The 12,396-nt window shown below is 43.9% G+C and overlaps 1 protein-coding gene across 1 annotated transcript in view; it reads left to right on the forward strand.

The window, feature by feature from the left end:
- Window positions 1-259: 259 nt before the first annotated feature.
- Window positions 260-12,396, forward strand: part of sptb (spectrin, beta, erythrocytic) — a 41,832-nt gene continuing 29,695 nt past the window's right edge. Inside the window, exons 1-2 of the mRNA XM_044017802.1 lie at window positions 260-633; window positions 7,378-7,677. Of these exons, the coding sequence (XP_043873737.1) occupies window positions 7,530-7,677 (148 nt within the window). The 5' untranslated portion in view covers window positions 260-633; window positions 7,378-7,529. The remainder of the gene's footprint in view (window positions 634-7,377; window positions 7,678-12,396) is intronic.

Genomic DNA, 12,396 nt, shown 5'->3' on the forward strand with positions numbered 1-12,396 from the left:
GTTATTCCAGGAAACTGGAGCAGCGAAGTTAAATGAATGAATTGACTAAATTGTTTATCCTTAAATATGGGAGTTAAAGAATGAAGTGTTTCCTGTGTCACATTAGCTGACAGGTGTTTTTTCCACTCTGGTTGTAACTGGTGCACTCCCAGTGTCAGTGACACACACAGAGACACCAGTGGAGGTCACATTGTGTGGGTGTGGGTTGTGTGTGAGATTAGAGCTGCTGTGGGTGGGTGTGGTGGAGTGAAGTGCTGGTGACGGTGGGGGGTGCACAGGAGATCACAAGTGTCTCTCTGCCATTTAGAGGCACCAGCTCTCTCTCTGGTCAGGAATGTCCGTCCCCTGCGCGCACAGATCATGTACTGGATGCGCCCACTTTATTTTTAACCCCGCGGGGTGGGTCACACTCTGTCTCTGGCTGTCGGGAATGACCGTGGAACTCGCGGCGCCTTCTTCTGCCCCTTTCCCTCGTCCCCCGTGTCCTCCTCGCTGCGTGGAGACCAGCGTCCACTCTCACCGGGACAGCTCCGTTTCAATGGGATTATAACTGGTTTATTGGCAGGAACGAGATTCAAGATCAACAATCTGGGACAGGAGCAACATCCAGAAGCAAGCAAGTGAAACTGGAAGGTAATTTTACTTCGATTATTGATCTTTGTTTTCTTCAAAGTCCAAACCACCTGTTGGGCTGCTGTCTCCAACAATGACGTCATTTAAGAAGACAAGACAGTGACATTTTAGTGTCCCATTAATTGCCACTCGTGTGAATTCACTCCTAACACATCAGTGTGTTTTATCAGTGACCGTGGAGTATAGGCCGCAGGGAGGCCCGCTGGAGGAATTACGCACAAGGACGCCACTGCGCGTAGTTGCGCGTGACAAAAGTTTGCTTTTCCAACGTTTTTCTTTCTCTGCGTGAACAAGTTTTTTTCCCCCCTACATTTAAATTGGTAAACATGCGTCAGGGTAAGATGAAACCTTTTTACCAGACAGTTTAAAGTCGATACAAGTATTTAAAACTGTTCTCTGTGTCAAACTTTTAGTGATGCTTATCATTTTTGACGTCACCGCACTTGTGTGCGCTCTTCCAACAGTTTTCTAACTGAGCAGCAAGTTTCCCTTTTCTTACAGTAGAAAATCAGATTTAAGACTTTGAATAAGTTACAGAATCGATTTAGATAGAAAAGGACAACTTATCCTATTTAATAAACACATAAATACAACTGCTAAGTTGGTTTTAAAGGGTGGCTGAAGTCCACTTCACGACATGTACTTGTTTACCTTCCAGCTCAAAGCCACAGCACTTTAATTTCCCTACTTCCTTAAAGTACTTAACTTGGCATATTCCAGTCCTGATCGAAAACACGGTGTTGACTTCTGAACAACCCAGAAAAGAAGCTTTCTCCTCACAAAAACACACGTTCCCCCCTCTTTATTCCCCTTAAAAGGACACAAAGTGTGAGTGTGTGGCTGAGTCTGAGCGAGCAGGAACTTCTGTGTAAACACACTCCAGGAATAGTTTACTATCAATTTCTGTAGAACTGCTCACAAGATCAGACTCACTGCCGTAGTCGTCACAACAAGGACCAACACAACAAAAGAATGTTTTTCTCTGGGATCACCGTACACTACTGAAATGAAATATCCAGCACGTGTGCCAGCATTGCAGCTTTTTACATTTCTAAAATGTGTTCGTTTGTGGTTGATTTTGCTCGTTTTAAGGAGACGGTAAACGCTGCAGATGATGGCGGTCACTCATGCCTCCTCCTCTTCCTCCTTCCTCTCCATATTGATCTCCTGTGTTTATGTCTCAGACTGACTGCTGGCTTTCCTCCACTCAGTCCACTTGCTGCTACAGTTTTTTACACACACACACACACACACACACACTGTAGGTCATGCATCTCAACTACACTCATCTCTTGTTTCATCCTCTCCATCTGACTCCAAGCTGTCCACATTAATGTGTTCACTGTGAGCCAACTAATGTGCTGCTGCACGGCTCTGAGTGCACAGTAACACACCATGCCGGCGTGCTTTCAGCCGAGCGTCGTACCTGTGTTGTCGTAACTTAACTCGAGCACCTTTATTCCAATCGTTCAAAGGAAATTATGTGCAGATGTGTTTCCACGTGAGGCGTTATTGCCATTCCCATCAAAAACACATGCAATGTGTGTTTAGGATTTGGAGAGACCGTTGATTTAAATTTTGTACACATCCGCTCGGATTTTAGTGACCCTCCTAGATGACTATTCCTGTCACTACTTAGCCAGTGAAATATCTCAACATCTACCGCAGAGAATTTGGGAAATATAGACATTTATAATTCCTTGAGTTCATTCCTCATTTTCTACCGCGTTATCCTCCACATGAGGGTCAGATCGTCCGTCCACTGCCGGACAAACACAGAGACAATTAACTGTCACACTGACTCGCACCTACGGTCAGTTTAGAGTGTCCAATTAAACCTGTCCAAATTAAACTACACACAGAAAGGCCCTCCGATGACCTTCTTACTGTGAGACAACAATGCAAGCCACTGGTTCACCATGTGGCTCCTGCTTTCTGTTGAATTTTTCACCATTTTCTGGCATTTTCTGGACCAAACAACGACTTGATTATTAGGAGGAGGCTCTTGTCGCACCTGAAGTCGCTCCAGCTGTTTCTGCTTGTAGCACAGATGTTTATTTCACTCACTAATGATGTTTGGACCTTTTTTGTTTCAGCCAGAGCTCAAATACGAAACCTCACAGATACAGTCGTGTTAGTGTTTTATCTCTGTCATATCTAAACAAATTGTTTTTTCGTTTTTACCTTGCGGTGGCGTGAGAGCTGTGCCTCTCGCTCAAGGACACTTCTCAGGCTATTGACAGACACACAGTTGCCGTGGCAGGTGGCAAACCTCTGACCTTTCTGTCACACAGCACTGTCTATAAGCAGGAGGACAGCTTGTCTTTACCATCCACTAATGGAGCCTGCTACAATATCAGCGAGTCTCTGCTCAAACCGCTTCAATCGCTGAAGTTTGCATCTGCGGCCGAGTCGGGACGTCAGTCCTCAGACACGATTAGTGTCTCGCAGGTTTTGTACGGTATACATCGACAGTTTGTGATCTATGTGGGGAGGCATTGAGCAGTGTTAGTGGATTTTCTATTCAGGTTTCTCTGTGTGTGTGTGTGTGAGGTGATAAGGGGATCCCCAGTGGTGGGTGGTGCATCCCTGCTCAGATAACAGCCGTCTGCAGAGGACTGATACTATGCAGGAGGAGGAGGAGGGACACCTGTAGGATGCCATCATCATTGTGCATCACTGTGGGCGTCTCCTCTAAATGCACCGGACACACATTGTCTGTGGTCACATGGCGCTTTCATGGCATGAATGTCAAATTGTATTTACTCAGATACTCTACTTTGCTCCCCAGCATTTATTTACATTTAATCCAAGTTTAGTAGTTGCGCCATTAAGATGATTTATACTATATAAATGCATCTTTATTTCTAATCTAATTGTGTAACTGAGCATCAGCATGGGCTTTTCCAAACTGGAATATGAAGGGATCGATCCTCCACCTCACATGGTCAAAAATGTGTGGTGTTCCCAGTAGCCAAAACATTTATGAAACTTTTTAAATTCATAGAAATCCTTATTTTTTTATTCAAGGTAAAGGACCATTTATTTTATTTGTGAGAGGGAGGAAGGAAATCTTCAGCTCTATGTTTAGCCAAAGTCCTTTCTTTTGTTAATTTTATTGTGTGTATCTGTTACTAATGGATCATGACTGCTGTGCTTCCCATAAAGTGCAAACACACAATTCCCGCCATTTCCTGACAGCACAAAACTTAAGTTTTTTTTTGTTATTGTTTTGATTTAGAGACCCCTAGTGAGTTAAATTACATATAACTATACAGTATATAAGTACTATAACTATCTGTATAAACAGAAACATTTTGGTTGTTTATATACTAAATACCCTATAACTGTGGCTCAGTGGCAGTGTGGTTGTCTCCTAACTGGAAAATCCTCTCGTCTACATGCTGCAAATGCACTTCTAGGCTGTATATTACCTCTACAGATCGTGGTGTGTTAGTTTATGAATGGAAAAATTCACAAAAACACCATGTGACGTCTTAACGACTCAACATTCCAAGTAGTTGGTGAGATGTGACATCGTACACGGGGAATTGTGGCTTAAAAAGAGAGCTGAGAGTTGATGGAAAGAAATCTTTTAATAATTTACATAATGCACTTTGATTATGATGTTGTCGTGTTGAGTTGAAGTCAGGACAACAAATTCACGTCCTGGAAAACGCTTTACTGCTGGATGTTGTGACATGATTGCATTTAGGGATTATTTTCACATTAATGTTTGTTTTTCTCCAATTAACTGAGGAGTTGTTCCGTCCATAAGATGCTATAAAAAGTAGAAATTGGTTGTCGTTTTTTAAATGTTGATCCGTGTTTCCCAAACCTCCAAACAATGATGTTTTCAAATATCTTGTTTGGCCACAATTTCCACACTTTTAATGATTTTTAATGAAGAATCAGAGATTCAGAGACAATCAATCTCAAACAAATTCATTGTCTCTAATCATTGCAGTCCCAACCCGATTGGAGCCCCAGGATACTGATGTTCTCTAAACTCCTTGTGATTCTGATTTATGAAACCAGTTTGAGGCGACTCTTCCTTCGCGTCGTTGAGAATTGTGGATTCACTGGAAGTGAAGTGTAGCCTTTAGAAGATGGTAAATTGTGGCCATAACGCGATGCACATGGTCAGTAACAGTGCTCATAGCTCAGTTGTGGCATTCAAACCGTGATTTATTGGTGTAAAGGAGCCTCGCCGTGTGCCAAGGAAACATTCACCGTGCCATTACGCCACCAGCTGGGATTATTGACACAAGGCAGGTTGGGTCCGTGGATTCATGCTGCTGATGCCAATGTGTGACTCGACCATCTGTAGCCTCAAAAGAAATCCAGACTCATGCGACAAGGCAAGGTTTTTGTTTTTTTTTTTCCCGTCCAGCCTTCCTTCAGCTCCTCAGTGCCGGTGCATCTGTGTTCACTGCAGCCTCAGATTTCTGTTTTCTGGAGTAAAATCGGACGTGATCTTCTGCTCCTGTGACTCCCGAGGTGCTTTTCTGCTCACCACAGGTGTAAAGATGTAAAGAGTGGTTATCTGAGTTACCGTAGCCTTTCTGTCAGCTCCAGCCAGTCTGACCTGTGACCTTTTTTCATCTGTCTGCAGAGCTGTGGCTCACTGATTTTCTTTTTTTTTTCTTTTTTTTTTTTGCTCTGAGTGAACTCTGTTCCAGCACTTTCAGAATATACTGATGTAGGTGCTGCACAGTGCATCATAAATTATTGAAATTGCACATCCAAAGTGAAAGACACCGCAATTATCTATCTGAATAAGATAAATGTGTGACAAAACATTATTATGATGAAACTCTGGAGTGCTGCAGGGATTCACGGGCCCACAAATGCGACTATAGTCCATGTTGTGTTTGTTGACAGATGCCAAAAAGCATTTTTTTGACACTATTATAACCCTTTTTTTTTTTTAACCCTTAGTGCACCTGCGGCACCAAGTGCACCCTGGTAATTTGCCGTGGGACTAATACACAACTCCTTACATGGATGTCCTGGGTGTGTGTGTGTGTGTGTGTTTATAGGTCACATATTCAGGCTTTAAATAATCAATTTTTCCCTTCTTCTTATGTGTTGTTGAGTCAAAGTTAAGATTCCTTTTATATCGCATTTTTAGTCGTGATATAAAGCAGCAATAATTGTGCAGAAGTCGCAAAAATAGACCGTTTTTCTTTTCATTTTAGTTCATAAAAACGAGCAAAGTGAACTTTGAACTGACAAATTTCAGAAATTCAACCCGATTTCAAACATTGTGAGTACTGTATGCTCAGGTGTGTTCATATAATTTTTTTATCCCCTCAGATTGCCTAGGAAGTGCTGAATAAAAGGATATAAGACACTCTATATTGCACATGTTTAAACATAGTAATGGAAAGCAGCAACCGAAATGCTCTGCGTTCTAAGGGTAATCAGTTTGAATTACGTGCGCAGCATCATTCAAAAGAAGAAGGCGGTTTGGTCGCGTCGTGCAGCGCAGAGGGGGTTGCCCCCCATCCCCCCACCCCCCCGTGTGACATGATAAGAGAGCTATGCTGCAGCCAGATAGAGCTATCTGAGCGCGCGGTTACCCCTTCAACCCGCCATTCCACGTTAAGAACTCACAGGCACACTGCAGGCTGACAGTTGACGCACACAAAATGGAGACCCAGAGGGACACACGGGAGCCTCTGGGCACCGGCGTGTGTGTAAAAAATATACCCGTGACCTCATGTCGGATCGCACAGATTTGCACCAAATTGCCCAAAATTGAATTCTGGTCCCAGACATACAGTAGGTGCAGTTTCTTGCCACTGGGATTGATGAAATGTAACCAAACCCTCCCAAATAAAAAGTGAACTGCAGCAAGATGATGGCTTCTCCAATGATCGGCCTGTGACTAATGTGTCACCTTTAATCAGCATCAGCAAAAGTCATTTTATCGACTCTTATCCACAAAAATGTGTCTTTTAATTTCCCACCTGACTCCTGCAAAAGTTGTATATTAATTAGAATTAAGAATTAATCACAACAACCTCTTTCAAGATTCAAGATCACCAAGAAAAGACATGGGGTGTTGATATTGAGAGAGACTAAATTCCTCTGAGTTGTTGTGACGGATGATGAATCATCATGGAAACAACTCATTGATTATGACAAATTAAATCTTTCAAAATCAATGGCACTCCTGTGCATATCAAGGGAAATGATAAATAATTAGGCTTTGCACTTCCATATTCAAGTATTGAAGAGCGGAGCCATACATATCATTATTAAGGCTGCTTATTATGACAATGCAAATCCATTTCCAAAATAATTCCACAAAATAATTCAAATAATGTTAAAAGCTAATAAACACACACACACAAATATGGTTTGTTTGATTTTTATTGTGCATAATGGAATATTAAAAATATGAATTTGTCTCTAAATATCCTTTTTTTTAATTGTTATTTTTTATATTATATTTTAAGGATAATACAGTATAGAGCAAGCATCTATAAGCCCCTTTTCGGTCATTGTTGTGTGTAATTATGTGCATTTATCTATGCTGTTTGCATTTCTATGACTGAATAAAGTACTACTACTACTGTAGCTATATGTATATATATATATATATATATATGTATATATATATATATATATGTATATATATGTATATATATACATAGCACAGATTACTGCACATTGCTCAGCAGCATAGATTATCACACGTATTAACAGTTTATCATTTGTCCTCCTGTGTTTCAGACAACTTCCAGCGTCCAGCATCCCTCCAGGCCATCTCTCCTTCTCCTCTCCTCTCATCTCATCCTCGTCCGTAGCACCTGAGGTCACCCCACGCCGCCGCCGCCGCCGCCCCCCCAGCCCCCCCCCACCTGTGTGCCACACTGGCTACCGCCATGACTTCCACCACGGACTTTGACAATGCGGAGATCACGCAGCAGTACAGCCGCATCAACACCCGCTTTGACCTCGCTGACGAGGAACTAGACAATGACAACAGCTCTGCCAGGCTGTTTGAGCGCTCACGCATCAAGGCCCTCGCAGGTGAGTGTCTGCATAGTAATGCAGGCAGGGTCCTGTTTTCTGTGCCGCCGATTTTTTCTTTTGAGATGACAGCGTCACTTTTTTTTTTTTCCAGGAAAGCATGAGAAGGGCAGAAATGAGCTATGATGTGTGTCTGTTTTACTTTGGCACCGTTCAGTGGGCTCGAATAAAAACACTGACCTTGACTCAGATTTTGCGCTGAAAATCTGAAAAAGGTCACACACTCTAAGCGATCCCGGCTTTTCAAAGCGCGCAGCTAGAGCCCTGTGGGTGTCGATGTGCGTGTTCCTGTGTCCGTGTTTCTCGTGGCGGAACACATTCCCAGCAGCTGAGCCTTGACACCGCTCCACACCCTCTGCAAGTAACCCGGGATCACTTGCACATTCCCAGAATGTTCCCCGTCTGACCAAACTGGACAGCTGCCCTGCCCGTTCTGCCTGCCATAGCACAGATTTCTGGCATTTCTGGCTGTAAGCTGGTAAGCTGTGACCCACCTGTGGGCCCGGCTGCTCGGGGTTTTTTAAAATAGCAGCGTTTCTGTGGTGGGAGGACGCGTAAGAGAAAAAAGGAGGAGTCGGCGGTCACGGGACGTTCAGACACAACAGAGGTCATTGTGATGAAACACTAGGGGCTTCTGGGTAGAGAGAGGTCATTGGATTCTAGTGGAAACGCGACGCTAAATTCAAAACAGTTCCTACGTTATTGCTTAAGTCGCTTAATATTGATATATCGCTACTTAAAGGTCCAGTGTGTAAAATGTACTTGAACTTATTTTTAAAAGTGTATAAGTGAGGCACGAGTTCTTATCAATAAACGTGGATGCATTTTACACTTTTTCCCGGTTACATATCCATTTTTCGTGCATTTTTAAATTACACGTGTAGTATAAGTCGTATATTCGTCGTTGTTTAGCCACTTATTTTGGTCCTGTACGTCAAATATGAACGCTCCATTTTTGTTAACCCTTAGTGTTCACGTGACACGGATCTGCGCCACAGGTGCACCGGTGATGATTTTCCGTGGGAATAATACACAACTCCTTATATGGACATCCTGGTGATGTGTTTATAGGTCACATATTCAGGCTTTAAAAAAATTGTTTTTTTCCCCGTCTACTTATTTTTAGTAGTGATAATTGTGCAGAAGTCACAAAAGTAGAGAGATTTTTCTTTTCTTTTTGTTCATAAAAACAAGTGAACTTTGAACGGCGACGCATTTCCAAATTTCACAAATTCAATCTGACATTTCAAGTACTTTTTTCTTAGTTGGTGAAAATGAAAATGTTTTTTTTAATAAGTTAAGTAAGTTAAAATAAGTTAGTTATGGTTAGTAATATATTCAGATCATTCATGAAAATCTCTGTATTTGATGACTTCAACATCATCTGTGCTGGATCTCAGTTTCATGAAGATCTTATCCTGTGGACCTCCAGCAACATAATAACCCATAATAAGCAGCAGTGAGGGTGAATGGAAAATGGAAAAGGTGTGTGCGTCACGGACATGGAATAAAATGTAACAGTGTAAAGGAACTGCGTGGCGCTGAAGGGAGCAGAGTGGTGATTATCTAACGAGGGGCCGCCTCCACATAGTGATTTAACCTAATCTTAATATAGAAGTCATTATTACAACATGTGCATGAGAGTTCATGCACATCATAGTCGGGTTCGGCGATGAAACAGTGACAATGACAATAGCAGTCAGAGCACAAACCGCTGTCAAGGTCACACATTTTCCAACAGTGTCAATTCACTCCCTAAACTCAACTTCACAAGGTGAACAATTGTAAAAAAAAGAAAACTGGATTTCTCCATGGAGCAACAGCCAAATCTAATCATCTCTTTCATGGACTATAAACTACATCCATAGAAAGTGCAATTACTGTAAAACTATTCCATAACTTTTTGGGGACAACAATTAAAGGATAGATTGATTAACACTGAATATTTTACCTGAGAATTGTGTAATGTTTAGCTGTTTTAGAGGTGTAATGGTGTTTTTCTGCTTAAAATGAAGTCTGACTTTCATACAGGGACAATTATTAATATCAATAGACTTATTTGGCAATAACTGCTGAAGTAATTTTTAAGCTGATTCTTTTACTTGAAACGAGAGGAGTCAGGCGACAGCAGTGCTGTTCAAGAAGGTGATTCAATGTTGAATGCTCAGCTGTTTGGCGACCAGCTGACTCGAGCACAGCTACACGGCTGCAGCTCACCTGAATTTCACCTGAATCCCCACACACACACACACACACACATTTTGCTGAGTTTAAAGTCCTTTCTCTCTTTTCTCGCCGGAGCTAAATGTATGATTTGATTTCTTTTTTTCTGTTAAATTCCTCGGCGTGAAGTGTTTGTGAAGAAAACGAGAGGAAGAGGCAGTTGCCGCTGAGAATGTAGGCCATGAACCGGTGTTAAGCGAGAAAACAATGACTCACGATAGAGAAACATCTGATCGCATCAGCTTCCACGGCTCAGAGCTGCTGACACATTTCAGCCGGGACCCAAACAGTGCTGCGGTTCAATATCCCGGCCTACATCTGGGCGGCCAAAATGTTTCAATCATGTCCAGGCAGTGCTCTCATCACTTACCTTGATGTCTCTTTCTGTCTCTTTAAGTGATGAAGACTTGTGTGTGTGTGTGTGTGTGCTGCTGGTGATATTGTGTTTGAGTGCTGCTGCTGCTGCACTGATGTTTCTGTAATGCAATCAGTGTTTCCTGTCAGAGAGAGAGTGAGGAAAGTGAAGAGAGAGAGCAGGAGATGAGAGGAGCTCATCTTTACAGCCTGTGAAGTCAGACGTGTGAATCCAGCACGACTTCAAAAGCACACGCATGTTCACGTCCTGATTATCCAGCATGCACACGGCTCCTTGTCTTAGTCTAAAAACAGACGCATTCCCCCGAGATCGGCAGTTTTCCAGTCGATTATTGGCGCAGGAAATGAGAACCGTGCCAGTCGCGTGTTTCAAATGAACGGGCAGTGTTTGGAGCGCTGTGTAGAGGGTGAAGTTGTCGTGGAAGCAAGTACCGAAACATAATGGTATGCATGGACAGAGCTGGAGAAACCACTCTGAACTGAACTGAAGGCATGTGCCCGCCTGCGAGTGGAGGCACGGCATCGCTACAGCAGCAGCGGAGGAGAGAGTGAGGAAGAAAGAGGAACAAGAGAGAGGGAGGGAGGAGGAGTGAGGAGGAGAGGAATCTAGAAAGGAGGACAGAGAGCCAAAGAGACAGAGAAGAGGAGAGACGTGGAGAACCAAGGTCCTCTGCCAGCTCCACGCTGTGTTGTTGTTGTTGTTGTTGTTGTTGTTCGGGGGGCTCAGGATGAGCAGCCCATGCCTGCTGCGTGCTGCCCCTATCAGCCAACCCCGACTCAGAGAGGTCAAGATCAGCCTGAAGGCCAGCAGCAGGGAGACCACAACCACCAGGAGCAGCAGCAGCAGCGGAGGAACCAAGGAAGCCACCAGACGGAGCTATGCCCCAGCAGAGAAGGAGCCGCCCGTGCGGGTTGGAGTGAGCATCAGCCGGAGCAGGAGCACCCCGCCGGTCCACCGGGCCCACAAACCTGAAAGCAAGAAGCCACTGAGAGGCAAACAGCCCGAGCCGCAGCATCAACCAGAGAGGAACGGCACCCTCCTGCTCAATGTCCCGCTCGCTGTGGCACCAGGGGGGCTCTCCTCCTTCTCCTCGTCCTCCTCTCTGTCCTCCTCTTGCACCCCGCGACGTCAGAGGCCCTCTCACCCTCCTCCTGCCCCCAATCTCTCCTCCTCCTCGGCCAAGGGTATGAAGCGAGCGCGCTGGCTGAGTTACAGCACCTCTAACATCTGTTTCAACTCCATCCTGGAGGGGCGCTTCAGGCAGCTGCAAGGTACAAGGGTCCCGGTGGTTGACCTGTGTGTGTGTGTGTGTGTGCGAGATGGCGCCGCTTAACGATACCGATACTGTTATCGATTCTCTCATGAGGACACCTGAAGGCAGAGGTGTGGCCTTTCTACCTCGCAACCAGAGGCCAATTAAGTCTACTCTTTCATCGAAGTTGCAGTTGGCCACCAGGGGGCGACTCCACTGGTTACAAAAAACTAGTTCTCACTTGTTTTTAAACATCATAAACATTTTCCTTAGGCGTTAATGGTCTCAATCACTACTTTTAGATCTTCTTTAATAGGACGTGAGGTCGTTAGAGTAAGTGTGTTGTGTTGCCACTGCGAGGAAATGGATGATAAATAATATGGCGCCACCGTGAGTGGACACCTGTGCGATTGTACGGCTAGTTTTAACAGCTTGGTGCGCGGCTGCAGGTGTCATCTTCCAGTTTAAGAAATGGATCTCGAGTTGGTTTTGCAGCCGAAAGACTACGTTTTACCGTTTTTATACACAGTTTATGGTTTGAACCAGTTGTCTCCACTGTACTGAAGTAAACCTTTCACAATACATTTGGTGAAAACCCTGTGAAATCAGCTGTTCTGCTGCCGCCGCTTGATTGATGTGGTCAGTGAGATGATTTAGCTCGTAAATGAGAAGTTCTAAAACGTTTCTTGAGTTAGTCGAGTTTCTGTGAGAGGCTGCGGCGAGGAAGCTTGTCGTGCGGTTGCTCGCGTGATCTTGTTTGCGTCAATGAGAAATCAGTACCAATTTACCCGCCAGTTCTCGATACTCATCCCTTTACGGTTGAAGTTTTGTGCGTGTTTGAGACTTTGTTTTTTCTCTCCTGCCTCAC

This window comes from Solea senegalensis, unplaced genomic scaffold (genome assembly GCF_019176455.1).
Source record: "Solea senegalensis isolate Sse05_10M unplaced genomic scaffold, IFAPA_SoseM_1 scf7180000015847, whole genome shotgun sequence".
Lineage (NCBI taxonomy): Eukaryota > Metazoa > Chordata > Actinopteri > Pleuronectiformes > Soleidae > Solea > Solea senegalensis.